This window comes from Strix uralensis, chromosome 5 (assembly GCF_047716275.1).
Source record: "Strix uralensis isolate ZFMK-TIS-50842 chromosome 5, bStrUra1, whole genome shotgun sequence".
NCBI classification, from domain to species: Eukaryota; Metazoa; Chordata; class Aves; order Strigiformes; family Strigidae; genus Strix; species Strix uralensis.
Window position 1 is genome coordinate 44819868 of NC_133976.1, and position 15511 is coordinate 44835378.

A 15511-nucleotide genomic window follows, 5' to 3' on the forward strand; every position below is an offset into this window, starting at 1 on the left:
AATTGGCCAGGTCAGAATTATGGTGTTCTTGAATGTGAAAGAAATTGATAAGAGGTGCACCACCGTTAGTGGAAACACAGCCATTCCTAGGTGTGGAGGGAAAAATTGCCTTTCTGATAAATTCATTGTTGGACATGGCACAGAACATTCTCGCTACTAATTTGTATTGTTTTCTTCCATTCAGCTCAGCAGGCATTGCTCAAGCCTGAGGACTGGGCATCATTCACACATTAAAAAAATATCCCCTTCACCAGGTGAACAAAAGGAATGATTGATGGGGCAGGCAGAGATGGAACTCAGAACGGCAGCATGCACAGTGCGGCAAATAAACTTACAGGCTGCAGTCAGTGTTACATTTTCCTTCCTAATATATCTCCTTCTTGCTTACTGGTCACTTGTTTCTTAAAAGTGAGGCCATAGGCCACCCAATGAATGGAAGGAACCCTAAAAACTCTGTTAATGAAAGTGTTTCTTTACATACGACAATGAAAGACACTTTGTTTGCAGTATTAAATAGCTTGTGACTTGAAGATAACTGAGACCGGAATCAAAGTGCAAGTACACCTTCATGGGTCTTTGCATCCTCCTGGTGTGTGGGAATTAAGAACTGGTCATTAGCAAAATGTAAACTGACCTTGAGGTTAGAAGAATGATTGTGGGAAACTGAGGCAACATTTGGAACACCATGTTGTGAGCATCAGAAACAGCATGCCGGAACACCGCCTGCAGAATGCATGGTGAGCGTGTGAGCAGTAAACAGACAAAACCTGAAGGTCAGTAGGATGTAGAAGTAAAAACAAACCTATGTAAACAGGTGGGAATAAATTGGGAGCTGGCACACAGTGCGGTGGCATTTGGTCTTGGCAATGCCCCCCCTTCAACAAACTGGTGTGAGTTTGTCTTCTGCACGTCGCCCCGATCCCGGCTGGACTGAGACTGACACTGGTGACTCAGACATGATTGTGGCCTCTGCCTTGCTGTACAGGAAGGAGATAAGGAAGTACACTCGCTCCCCCAGCAGCTTTGTTACCTGAGTCTCATGTCAGTTTGCTTCCCTGGAGCTTCTGCACACGTGGAATCTGGAGGCAACCAGCAGACCAACTGTGCTAAATCCCCTGCAGACCCTCTCAATTTCTACACATAGTTTTGGGAAGGATTAAATGAAAGTGTACATAAACCTGTTTTAATCCCCAAAATCTCTCTTGTGGTTTGTGGTGGATAGTAGTGGGGTAAACCCAGTGACAGGATGCAGGGCTTTTGTTGGAACTAAGCTGGAAGCAAGGGATGTTTGCAGTATCAGGGGCCAGTGTCACTGGAGAGAGGCTTTTGTCAGCTAGGGGAATGAGAAGGGGAGGAAGCCCGGGAAGTGTAAAAAAACCCACTGTAAGATATGGAGTTTGCAGAACTGCAATTACAAGCAGTTTGGGGTTTTATTTCCTTTTTTAATGCAAAAGATGCAACTATGAAAAAATTTTAAATTAAGCATTTTCTTTAACAACCCAGAAGAAAAGAGGACACTAAAACCATTCTTAATTATGTTACAGAAGTGAAGAAATGGCCAGCATATTGAACTGTGGATCCCAGTTTGCTGTGATTTAGCCCTGTTTGTTGTAGGAACCACTACAGAGTAGATGAGCTTGAAAATGATTAACTAAACATGGCACAGAAAAGAAAATCCTAATGCCATATGTAGATTTATGTCTGCACCCTTGGTTAGAACTAGTTACACAACTTATTCAAATATGGATTAAATGAGAGGTTGCTCAAAAATTCATTTTGCCTTTCAGGTCTAAGAAAACATATATTGTATATTGTGTGGCTCTGTTAAGGTCCCTGGCACAAAGTAACTTTTCCCACTTGCTGGTTTCATTAGATGTGGATATATCACCTTGTAATCATTGCATTGGATTAATACTTTTTTGGTACATTCCTACACTTGCTTACATATATAAGCCTAGGTTTTTCAGATACTTACACACATGTACGAGGATATAGAGCTTTCATTGTTGTATGTTTCTGCGTATGTTACACAGAGATGAAGAAACCACTTGAGTGAAATCCACAATCATCCCAAATTAGAAAAGATAAATCTGGTCTCCAGCACAATGTAATAATGCTTTTCTATGTTGTGTATTTCACAGAAAAAGCATTTAAAATGTCATGGAATTAAAAGAAATATTAGGAAAGGAAAGGCTTATATTCCTCTGCATCTAAATCCAGGCTTTCTGATTACAGTTGTGTCAGTTGAAAAGGCTTGAGGAAAAAGGAGGCTTATAATTAAAAATATTTTATTGTTTCTAAAACCAATAAAATATAGCTGTTTATTTTAATTGATTGTAGCAATACAACAGTAAGATCCAATATAGTGTGACACAATGTGCTATAAATTGAGGGTTGCAGTACCATTCCATTAAATATTGATCTTTCAGAGAATCTTAATACAAAATTAAAATCCCTACAGGGTGTTTCAAGTACTTTGAAGCAATCCAATTCTTCTTCCTCTTTGGATCTCAGCAGCTGCATCAAACATGAGAAACTTCTGTGCTTCCTTTGACTCAGCTTCTTCTTGAAGCATTGGCCTGTAGTTTGAAAGCAAATTCCTCTCTTGATGGTAAAAGCTATTATGTACAGACTTCTGTAGTGATAACAATTTGTCATTTCTTCCCTCCCCTCCCCACCACAACCCTGGCCAAATCCAAACACCATCTCATTCTTAGTGTTTCTTAGTGCTTCAGTGTTTCTGAGTCAAGGTCAAGAAGAATCATATAGCTCCTCAGCTGTGGTGAGTAATGTGCAGTGTTTTCCATCTCCCCTGGGAAATAGCTTTCACCTTCCAATAGGCCTCTCATAACCTGTGGAGAAGAGTTTCCCAACCATGCAGTGTTTTCTGCCTGCACTTCAAAACTCCCTTGCAAGAAGGACGTTAGCTTGCCATTATATTTTCCATAGTCATAGTAAGAACTTTTTCACATTATGTTACCCACAGCTCTGGCATCTCCTGGATTGATCATCTATGCAGAAGAGCATACAGTTTTCCTACAGAGAGTATGGATATGTAACTATTGCCTTGGTGCAATCAATACAAACTCCTCATACCTAGAAATTAGCATATAAGGTTCTTTTTGCATTCTTGCTTTTCTCTCTGAGGAATGGCTGTAGGATATTTCCTCTCAAACAAAATCCATGTCAAAACTAGGTGAAACAACAGAATGTCCAGTACTTATTCCATAAATGGTGATGTACTGGAGCTGTTTATCACTCTTCTATCATGAAGTCCTCTGTTAGGGCAATACTGGGATGATTCAGAGCAGTGGGTCTTTGAGTTAACATCCCCCTCTGAGTTATTGATTCCCGTTGTCTCCAGGCTCAGATAAATGTGGTTGCTTCAGTTGGATTGAGTCACATCTTTTTTTTTTTTCATGATCACAAAACCTCAAGCTTATTTTTATTACTAGTGAAAGCCAGGTGTTGGGCATAATCACATCACCCCATACCCTGAAAGTCCCATGTGTGGTCCTTCAGGGGCTGTGCCTCTTGCTATAGAGCCTGTCTGTTTTGAAGTGTCATGCCTGTTACTGTACTAAAAAAAATGTTGTGCTGCAGCCAGGGAACTCACTAGCATCTCAGCAATTAAAATGTCTCAGAAGACTTTTCATTTCAGTCAGTTTAGCCCTTCCAAATAGAAATGGTTTAGTTCAAAAAGTATTACGCTTCCAACATCACAAGTGATTCTCATCTACTACCGACCTTTCCCACTGATCTCATCCAGGTACACTGTAATTTATGTTACTGGTAAAGAGTCCATCATTCACTAACATTCAGATATTTAACTCAAACCCAGCTTCTCAGCTTGCATAAATCAATGTTGTTGCATTGATTTCAGTTGATCTATGCCAGCTGAATTTCTAGCTTATTTCAAAAAGTAGATAAATAATTGCTTACTATTGTACAGTTTTGAGTCCGACCTTCTGAATTTAGATCTGGCTTCTGAAAAATAACATTTTCTACTTCAGAGATCAATCTTTCTTCTTACCACACCCACACAACTGTTGCGTGGCCCCCACTGCGTTCATAGCTGAGTGAGAATGTTAATACTTTCATGTGCATTCTTTCACCAACCACCATCAACAGTGGATATAGCTACTTTCCAGCCTTGCTGTCTTTTCAGGTAGAGAGCTCCAGCTGCAACCTGTTGTTTATAAATGCTGTAGGTTTCTTCAGACCACCTCACATTGTGAAAAAAGAAAGAACATAACAAATCTTATTCTTGCACTTAATAGTCTGTTTGTGCAAGCAGAAGCTCCATATAGAAGGAACTTTCATCCAGGTAGGGCTTTTACAGATAAACATACTGTTCATTATAACATGCAAATAACAATTCTGGATGAATGCTCAATATTGAGTCCTTGTTTTTAGACTCTCAACTTTATTTTCACCTTTTCCACAATTTTTCACTATTTGTCTCATCACTTTTGCCCATTACTCAGGTAAGAATCTGCTGGAATAAGTGCTACATAGTTAGTTATGATTCATATAGTTTAATAATTATATTAATTCCCTTTTCCACAGTGCAAATACTTCTGCTTTCTGGTACAGCAAAAAAATGATTACATCATTTAGTATTTTAATTATGTATAAAATCCAAGATAACTGCTGTGTTCTCTAAAAATAGCAGGTTTTATGCAATAGACAAAGCTGTAAGCAGTTCTGTATTTCTTTATTTTTGTGTTTCTTTCCAAGCAAACTAAAATCAACTTGCAATCAATTTGGTTCAGCCAAGCTTTATAGCAAGAATGAATAAAAAGGAAATTGGTCTCGGGAGGGAGGGAAAAGGAGAAACATGCATTTGCTAATGGCATGGTGAAAACTTTGCTTCCATATTCATTCTAAATAAACATGAAAAATGTTTGGCATATGATTGTAGGAAGAACTCATCCACAGCACATGCTCTTTATCATAGTAATCCTACAGAAATGTGTGCCAATTGCAAACAATTCACAGCATGCACAACCAGGTTTGACATTGCCAATATATTCTTAAGTTGAATGAATGTGTGACTTTGCTTATTTAATAGCATGTTTGCCTCCTTGTGCCTCTTTAAGAGCCAGTGTGAGTCCAGAAGAATTTTTTAAAATCGAGTTGATATTTTGTTTCTACTTTCAGGTTTTATAACAATCGTTGCTTGTAATAGTCCAAGAAGCTTTCTTCCTACTTCCATTGCTTGCTTGCTGATTTATAACATCTTTCTGAGCAACCTAAATATTATAAATATATATGTAAACTGCATATTTGGATTTCTGCTGTCATGCTTGCTTTTAATGGCTTTAAAATAGATTTGAGGACAGTGTCTAGTTTAAACTAGTACTGAAGAGTTTGCCTTATTTATGAATATTACATTCCTTTCTAGGCTCTTAAGGATGATGATGCTGAGACTGGGCTGACTGATGGGGAAGAGAAAGAAGAACCCAAAGAAGTGGAGAAACTAGGGAAAATCCAATATTCTTTGGATTATGACTTTCAGAACAATCAGGTTTGAAAAAACAACCTGTAACATTTCATTTCTGTGTGCACAAGGGGAGAATGAAGTAATGCATTTAGTTACGGTAGATATTTCTGAAATCCTTACTGCTTGCATGGAGTAAAGGGAGACAGCAAGACTGAAGATTCATGACAGAGGTACTACTAAATTAGTGTTCAATGTACTTGGAGTTTATATTACACTTTTAAACAAAATTGAAGACAGTTTTATTTAATGGTTATTAATAACTTATATTAAGGCATCACCAATCAATGTCAATCCACATTATATTATGGAGTCTGCATGCAGACAGTAAAAGACAGCTTCAGCCTTCAGATATTTAAAATCTAAGCAAACAAAGGGTAGGGAGGAAAAGAGAGGGACATAAAAGTAAGTTGATTCATTGGGTGTCTTTTAGCGAGTTGATAAGACTGCCAGGAGTAGCTTTCTCTCACTTCACCAAGTGTGCACTTTGCCTTATTAACTAGCTGCATCAGGTTCCGTTGCTCTCCGTAAAAGTAAACCTACTAGTCAAGAAAACTGTAATTTGAAACAAAAGTTCAAATAAAAAGGTCTGTCCCCGGAAACATAGGAAAGTTAGACAAGAAGAATCTCTCCAGTCAAGGACTGATACTCCTTCAGTACTCTACTCTGAAGCTGATAAGACCAAACTTTGGCATACCAAGTTTTCAGTAGGAATAAACACCACAATGTGATGTTGACCTAGAACTGACATACTTAACAGGTCTGCCCACATCCTGAACTAGCTCATATTTAATTCCCTTGCCTAGCCTCTTGTTGTGGTTGGGATGACGTTTGTCAATTATACCAATTCACAGCCTCACATTATAACTCACTGTGCTTAACTTTGGACCAAAGTACACCAACATATCTGACTTCTTCACTTCTACTGTATGTCTTTCAGTGAACTTGAGAATACATATCCTGCATTTCATTTTTTGACAACTTCAGTCAAAACCACATCATTCTTCTCTATTTAGGGAAGGAGATGACTACTGAACTTAAATCCATGTTAATTCCTATTCTTCATCTGAACTGACTTCTACATGTACTTGTGATTTATTTCCACATTCAGATTCTTTATTTGATGCTGTTCACTTGCTTGTTGCAGGACAAAGAAAATAAGAGAAATTTTTAAAAGTTGCTGTGTCAGCAGCAGGGTATTTACACACAGCTATGACCTGGCATAATACATAGTATTTCCCTGTCTTTTCAACTATTTTCTGACTACTAGTGCTTTTTTTTCAATGAAGGGGCCAAAAAGAATTCTGAAGCCTTTCAAGAACCTGTGGTTAAAGGAGCTTTTCCTTGACTCCCAGAGCAAATTCCCTGTCCATATGATGAGTCACACTCATCCCCCTTGAAATCAGTATGAAATTGGTATGAAGCATGAGACTCATCAGAAGCAGAAGATCTAAAGAGGGGGAAAGGAAAAGCTGCAAATGTGTTCTGACAAATGGATTTTAGTTTCCTTAGAATATGAAAACAAACTTTCTGTGTGAATTTTATTAAAGAAAATGTTGATTTTGTGAGCTATATTTTACAAGGGGAAATAGGATGGGAGAGCAACAAATCTGTAAAAGCGTGTAGTATTTAACTAAGGTAATAAATTATTTGAGTTATGAATTCCGATTTTATTTTGCTGTTCTAAACTATGTTGCAGCTTGGAATTTGTCAGAGGATAGATGATCTAAAAGAGTGGAAGAGGAGATTAGTTAGTTTAGTGTAGCGCGGTATCATGACACTATAGACCAAAAATCTGGCTAATATATCGCACAGGGTTAAGAATGGAGACAAGATGACCGATATGTTCTCCAGAGCACAATGTCTCAGTTTTAGAGAGAGAAATTTTAAAAGGGAATTGAATTGCTTTTCCACTCTGTTAACTAAAAGTCATAGAGTTGTTTTTCACTCTTTGATGTGAAAGACTTGATGTAGATCCTGAGCCTAATCCATGTATTTATGAACTGTTATGCATCTGGAATAAGAATGAAACAGGAAAGGAGAATTGTTTCCTTCAGCTAAAGGAAAATGTTTCATGGAGCTTAAGAGTCCTATAGGTGGGAAAGCATGCAGGCCATACTGTGAATTTAAAACTGGTAAAAATAAGACCAATTTTGAGGAATCTCTCAGAAGCCAGAAGCTTCTTTCCTAGATTGACTATATTGTTCTCTATTCCAGTTGTTAGAGCTTCTGTTTCCAATTTTAAACAATTCATCCATGAAAGAAGCAAATATATTGTGACTGAAGTACTGATTTGGAAGAAAATATTCTGATTTCGTTCCCAGTTCTTAATATCTTATCTCCAGATTGACCTTGAAGAGTCACTTGAATGTTTACCTTAGTTCTGCATCTATGAAACAAGATTAGAAGTATTTTCCTTCTCTCAAATCCATTATGCTGATGAGGCCTAATACAGGCTGGGATGCCAACATAACATAACACACCTTCATTTATAACACTTAAAAAATGGCCAAGGCATTTAGAAGTTTCAAATGTGCTTCAGTCTTATTTTTAAAAGTGTATAAGAGATTTAAGAAACTAATTTTTCTGTTTTGCAATGAGATTATGAATTAATATTAGGATTTAGTTACCAAAGGTTAGTTTTCATGGGATGTTTTTTGAAAATGCTGTCCTTAGTTTACTACCTAGACCCATCTGTGTACATAGAAAGAGAAGTTAAATATAAGGAAGACTGCAAGATCCATTTGTTTTCAATAAAGATCTGCCTGAGGATTTGCATTTGATATATCACCTTCTTGTGTTTGGTTGGGGGGAAGGTTACGTGTTGGGGATTTAGAATACAAATTTTATAGTCAAAATTAGACACTCTTGATTGTTTAATAATGTGATTTCTATTCATGGTGCCCAGCATAGAAAACTAATGCACAAGAGGAGCGAGCAATTGAAAGTTAGATTGCAGTCTTTAAAAAGATGAAGTCTGTATTTAGCTGTAATCAGCTGCCCTTTGAAAACCTCTTTTCTGCTTAAAAACAGCCTTTGTACAGTCTGCATCTGCCATAATTGGTTTTCTACAATCTATAGTGTTGCTTCATTTGCCTTCCTTGAAGGGGAGGTGGGAGTGGGGAATAGTTTTTCATAGACCAGAAATAGTGTCTGCATGTGTATTTCTCTGTTACAGTTTTTATAGAAATATCTATTTGAAATTTCATTCTGCTGTTTTTCTCTCTTTTCAGCTTCTGGTTGGGATTATTCAAGCAGCTGAGCTGCCTGCATTAGATATGGGTGGTACATCTGATCCCTATGTGAAAGTTTTTCTGCTGCCTGATAAGAAGAAGAAATACGAGACAAAAGTCCACAGAAAGACCCTTAACCCTGTTTTCAATGAGCAATTTACATTCAAGGTATTTTTTTGTTAACTATTAAAACTTTTTTATTTAACCATGATGTACCTTGTGCTTGGCTACAAAGTTAGATGTCTTAGTTAATTCGTAGCTTCAGCATAGTGATTTTTCATGTTGTAGAAACGTGATGTTCAGTCTTATGATGAAAATGGTATAACATAGGATCAGTAAAAGGCACAGTTTGATTTTACGCACTTCAGTTATCCTGATGTATGACAATCTGATCCATATTTTATGGCTGGATAAAACTTACAAGTCAAAAAACAGTAACACTTTGACAAATATCAGGTAAATTTCACTAGACCAGCATTTTCTTTAGATATCTTTGTAATCTGTTATATGAATTTCAGTATACCATTTCTTTTCCCCTCAAAAATAAATTAAAACTCAAGGAAGGTAAATGGATGAAGGACAATATGGCAGATTAATCTTGTTAGACTTTGTCATAGCAATTGTTTGCCATGCTGCTTTACATATGAAAAGAAATCATGTCTCAGGTTTAATAACATGAATTAAATAAATGTAGCTAAGCCTTATATTGCAGTATTTAAGTCATTCCAATAGTATCTATCAATAGTGTTTTTCTAGAACTGTAGCTGTACCTAAACCCCAGTTAAATACAATAGAGGAATACTATACAGCCTGTTTCATAGGGCTTCTCCTAATATACATTCCTCTGCTGTTACTTTAGGCCTTTCTCTCTATGCCCGATCTTATAATGACAGCTCCAGATTGAAAACAGGAACAGTGAAAGACTCAGGCTATGTAATCATTCAATGAGAAAGATATCCCTGGAGGCCAGAACTACTACTGCATATATAAGCTTATTTTTTCCCCTGAAGATGTTCACAAAAATAATCTTTTGTGCAGTTATTTTTTTCTTGAGCTTTCCTAAGAGAGTATTTAAAAGAAAACAGTTATAAATTACACATTCCTGTGCAGCTCACAAAAGAAAAGAAAGAACCAATAATGCTGTCATCTAAGATGGAGACACAAATTATAAATCAAATCATCCACTCCTGGGCTATAATACCTACTTGTTTTAAGTCACATCTTTAATATTCAAATTTTATGCTCCAGAAGAAAGTTTGCTTCCCTTGCAAGACCTGACAGGGTCTTTAGGTACATCCCATCCAAGTATCCTGGATACTGTAGTCTGCACTCAAGAGAAAACCAATGCGGCATGTCAAGTACTATCATTGTTCTGGGGACTACAGTGAAAAAGGAAAGTGACCATTTAAGTAATGCTGGAACCATAATAAATAATTTTCATGGGAACTACTGACACTATCTTGTTTACTTGGGTGGAGCCTTGCTTCTGTGACCCACTTCAGGTGGTGCACTGCTTCTGTTGGCATCCTTCCCATCTCTCTTTGGCAGAGCTGCCCACGAGGCAGCCCAGGACCGTTTTGTTACCTTCTCCCAGGGCATAGCAGTGAGCTGCCTGCCCTTCTCCCAAAGAAGGGCTAATGTGGATGAGATGGGTTATGCTTCTGCTGTATTGCATCTTGAACCCTGGACCTCTTGCCTTCTCTTCTTTGGGTGGTTCCCTGTGTTAGTCCCCCCTTTCATTTCTGTTTCCCAGATATCCATGGTGCTGTTTCAGGGTGCAGGTGTTCGTCGGGCTCCAGCTGTCTGAATTGTATACCTGCACTGTGCTGCCAAAAGCAAACTGAGACATCCTTGCTGGACTACACCAGTCTGGCAGAGGGAGGTGTTCTTCCTCAGGCCCAAAGCGGGAAGAAGGTTCATGTCTAGAGGAGTGACATGTCTGTGCCAGAAAAACACTCCTATACGTGTTCTTCTACCAAGGTTTCACCTGCATTAAGTTAAGAGGCTGAGTATCTCTGAGCAGAGCGGAAAGCAGGGAGAGGGAGCAATCTTTCACAAGAGCTGAGGACATCCTTGGTAGTCCTGAACAAAGGTGGAAGCTGAGGCTACTTTAGAGGTAATGAATGGAGGAAGCAGTGCCACTAGATCTTCTTTAAAAAGGAAGGTAGCTAAATTAAGCTTTACTGAGGTCAAGTTAATAATAAAAAAAAAGTACATAATGATAAATGTCATCTTTTCATGAATTCCAAATGACCGGGATCCATTAAGTGGTATTGTAAACTGATGGAGAAGGAAACCTTTGAACATTTGTCTTCTCCTGTTTTTGAGTCTGTGCAAAAAAAAAGTGAAATTGTTTAGAATTTTGCCGTCCACATACATTTGCCTTCTATAGTTTTTTAGAAGCTACAAATAATTTACAGAATCAAAATAGATTTTGCTATAGTATTTACTACAATACACAACCCTGTTACCCACTGAAACTATTGTACTCAGTAATGAAAGCTGAAGCTGGCTCTCAACTTGAAAAGCTTCTTTTAAACCTTACATAACATGTTATGAAAAAGGAAAACTACTCATGTTATTAGTATTTTAAAAAGCAAGTTGAAGCCAAATAGTAACAAAAGACAACAGTCCTAGGGTTTAAACAGACCGGAACATACAGAGGTTAACAAGGCCAGTGATAATGCTACACATTCATTTCTCTTTTTATATAGGCAATTAATAGAGAAATGTTTACTGAAGCCCATGGAAACCATTTATACTTGCAAAATATATTCAAATTGACTCAGTGTTCAAGTCCAAACAATTCCTAAATCAGACCTCTCCAGACAGCCACTCAAGCGTAGCTTACCTGAACTGCGCATCTTCATCTGAATATTCAAAATGTGACTCATAAGCATCCTAACCCACAGCATCTGTCCAAAACACGTCAGAACAGCTGGACAATTAGTCAGAACTTGGCCTTCTGCCACAATTTCTAGCCATACACTGAGACTTAGAAAGCACCTTAGTGTCTATGGTGTGAAAGCTATAATAATGAAAAATATGCCTTGGTAAGTAATAGGTAGTGGTACTGTAAGAGAACTATTTAGTGTCTAATTATTTTGTGTCAGGTACAGTAAGCCAGTTCTGTTTTTTTCATCAGTCTGGGAACTACCCATTTCTGAGTGATGACAGTTGATTTATTGAGGAAAAGACACCACTGTGTGAAAAGTTCATGTGTCTTCAGTGCAAATAATTGGGCTTCCTGTTTCAGTTTCATCACCCACAAAATGATTTGAAGTAGAATAAGAAAAACCCAGGGAGTGATGAGTGAGCTGCCACATTGTTCTATTGAGTGCCAAAGCGTGGTCTCAAAAAATACTGCGTCTGGTGACTCTGAAACAAATACACCTCATAATTTTCTCTGCAGTTCAATTTACCTGAGATGACAGCTGATAAACCAAAGAAATAGATTTGCATTGTAGTGGACTGATCTTTATTGTCTCAGATACAGAGTTTGTCATTTTCTCTTCTTTGCAGGTGCCATACTCTGAGCTAGGTGGAAAAACTTTAGTGATGGCAGTTTATGACTTTGATCGTTTCTCCAAACATGATATCATTGGGGAATATAAGGTTGCAATGAACACAGTGGACTTCGGTCATGTCACTGAGGAGTGGAGGGACTTGCAAAGTGCAGAGAAGGAAGAGGTAAGAAAAATCAGACCTATTTTTTTTCACCCAGGACACTTTTATCCTCAGCTAGAGAAACAGTCAAACTAGCACCTTTTTCCCAAGACAGCTCCCATCTGTTATCAGCATTTCTCAGACTTACTTCGCCTGATAAATTTTTGATAAGCATCTTTTGCAATACTCATTGAATGGTACGTTCTCCTTTCCTAATCCTATTTTCAATCTTTTTGATACTTTATGCAACATATTAAGAAAGTTTTCATGAGTTTGACTTTTTCTTGAATTAATGCAGTTTGGGTACATAGAATTTGCATCTGAATTATAAGAGCAGTGTGCGTTTAGGCTTCTTTGTGGCCATAATCATTCTCAATGTTTGGATCTCAAGGTATCTTATTGAGCATGAAGATAATGGTAGGTTTTCACTGAAATGCCTTACAGCTTTATTGAGCTGCTGTGCAGTAATATCTATTGATTAGAATTATGCATTTAACAAAAACCTTGAAATGGCATCTCACTCAAATATTAATCACCTTTTTTATTTTTCTCTCTATGCCAATATCCTGTGGGTTCATTATTTAGTAGGTATAAGGCTACATGTACACAAGACAATTTTTGGAAATATCACTAAACTGTGCATCCTGTGAGGTTGTTCATATTGGCACATCCACCTTTTTACTTATTATGGGACCATTTTGTACTCAGCTTTACATTATTTTTCCTTTTGATTACTAGATAAAATCTGCCCACTCATAATAGTCAGAGTGCACAGTGTGCTTCAGTTCTCTGGTGGGAGAAGAAGGAATCTGAGTCCAAGTTGCTCATTGTCTAATTTAGCTAATAAACTGCTTTGGATTTGAACCACAGTTTCTTTAATTAAAGGGACAATTTCTGGATTAAATCTTTCCTTAATACAAGTGACAAAAAACCTGGATATTGGATTTAGACTAAAAGTTGCGAAAAATTCAGTAGATGTTGAGCCATGCAGCCTTCTCAGATTTTCAAAAATGGTAGATTTCAGTCTTGCCTTTTTGAGTGTTTTTTTAAAAGACTATTTTCAGATGGCTTTCTTCTACTGCTTATTGATTTGAAAGCCACTGCTACATTGAGACTATTCTGCATGGAATTGTTCCATAGTGACAGCATTTGCAGGGCTCTCTTACTGCATGTGACATTGGTATCAATGCTATATGGGGCATTTTTCTTCCACTCATAGAGCAAAAGATGAAATGAAAAAAAGATTAAAAGGAGGTTTGCAGTTCAAGGACCCTGTTCCTTTAAAGCTTCAGCATAGAAACATGAAATCAGAGTGTAATAATCCTTCCAAACTTTATTAAGTAACAAACTGGACTTTTATTGCACTATTGTGTGTGATATCAAAGTGGTTTATGTTTTTCTGTTGCAAAACACATAAAAGAAGCCAAATACCACACAAAGAGGAATTGAACCTTCACCTTTTTAGTATAACTTCAAGCTTTTAGAACATAAACAATGATATCCCCATATGCAGGTGACAGATAACATGGCATGGATTAGTGTGGGGTTTCATCTGTCTTGTGGCACAGAACATTGCCTCTTGACTTTTCTAGCTCATGTCCACAGTGAGACCTGACTCAGTCCCTTAGTTGCTTCATAAAGTTCATATCCCGCTAATAAAAAATGATGTAAAGTTGCTTGAAATATAGTGTGAGCTACTTCCAAAAATGCATTCTGTCTTGGAAAGAACTTTATATTAAAATAAAAGAAGGTAATTAAAAGAAATAATTCTTCAAGTATTTGGATATTAGAAGAGTATTACAAGAACTTTTAAATAGTTTGCAGTAGGGAGGAAACCTAGGTTGTACCTTATTTGTGCTTTCAGAGCCCAAATGAACTGTCAGATGTGTATTTTTACATGTGTTTGCAATTTGTCTGTGCAAATCTATTTGCATGAGAGTCATGTTAACTAGAAGAAACTAGCTTTCCTTTAGTTCCTGTTTGAGTCTCTGCTCTCACTTTTCTTCAAATTTCAGGTACTATATATACAGAAGGAAACATTGTAATTGTTGTAAAGTTTTTTGATAGGGCCTTTTTGAAGCTGCTAGTGATGCATGGGTTTTGGGTTTTTTTTATAAGGATCTAAGCAATAGCATTCTGAAAAACTGTGCTTGCACTAACTCTCTAAATATTTTTTCATAATACAGGAGGTCTCCTGTTCCATTTTTGCATCTCTGTGCTCATAAGCATGCAAAGTATCCGTTAAGTATGGAAAAATATCCTAACCTAGCTTAGTTGGAGACTTTGTTAATCTTAGTTTTCTATATATTAGTTGTAGCTTTCCCACAACAGCTCCTGAGCTTAGTGTACAAGTAAAAAGAGACCCCACAGAAACCAGTTACTCAAGACATAGGTCAATCTAGTGTATTTAATCCAAAAGGTCTTCCCTTGTTTTTGCTCTGTTATGGAACCTCTACTTCTGTCATACATGTGTGGAGCCTGATTCCACAAATTGCTTAGCCCAATCTAGAAAAGAAATCTACCAAGAACCAAGGGAGTTATATCTGTCAGTGATTTGGGAGCTGTGTTTCCCAGGAAATGTAATTCATATTTCTGTGTTTGACTACTGCCAAGTACCTCACCATCTTTGATATTGTGGCCTCTGCTCAGCAGCAAAGATGCCATACAAATTCTAGTAGATTTTAGGAGATAATGAGTAGGGGACAAAGAGAGGTGGGAGAGGTCCTGTCACCATAAACCTGTTATCATCTGACACAGCAGACGTTGCAGAATTCACAGCAGATACAACTGTGACCAAGCAGTACCCTGGCTTCAGAATTAGCAAATATAGTACTGCGCATACAAAGGCTGACATGATTCACCTGTGCCAGACGTGTAGCAACAGACACATGCTTGTCTCTTTGTAGCGATCATGAACATGATATGGCAGTTCGGCTTACTAATTGTAAGAAAACATGATAAAAACCAAATACAAACCTAAGCAAGTGGATTTCATCCAAAAATGTATGACAAATGTAATTCTATTACTTCTAAAAAGTCTTTTGTAGACTATTCTACATGTTATAATTGCATAATGAATTTGTCCTTGAAAAGCCCATCTGTCTGCTGT

General features: G+C 37.4%; 1 protein-coding gene across 6 annotated transcripts in view; it reads left to right on the top strand.

The window, feature by feature from the left end:
* SYT1 (synaptotagmin 1) overlaps positions 1 to 15511 on the top strand; it is a 364659-nt gene that overhangs the window by 275724 nt on the left and 73424 nt on the right. For 5 of the 6 annotated variants that reach the window (XM_074870647.1, XM_074870649.1, XM_074870645.1 and 2 more), the window contains 3 exons: positions 5408 to 5530; positions 8737 to 8904; positions 12259 to 12426. In XM_074870647.1, the coding sequence (XP_074726748.1) occupies positions 5408 to 5530; positions 8737 to 8904; positions 12259 to 12426 (459 nt within the window). The remainder of the gene's footprint in view (positions 1 to 5407; positions 5531 to 8736; positions 8905 to 12258; positions 12427 to 15511) is intronic. The other variant, XM_074870650.1, reaches the window with a different exon arrangement.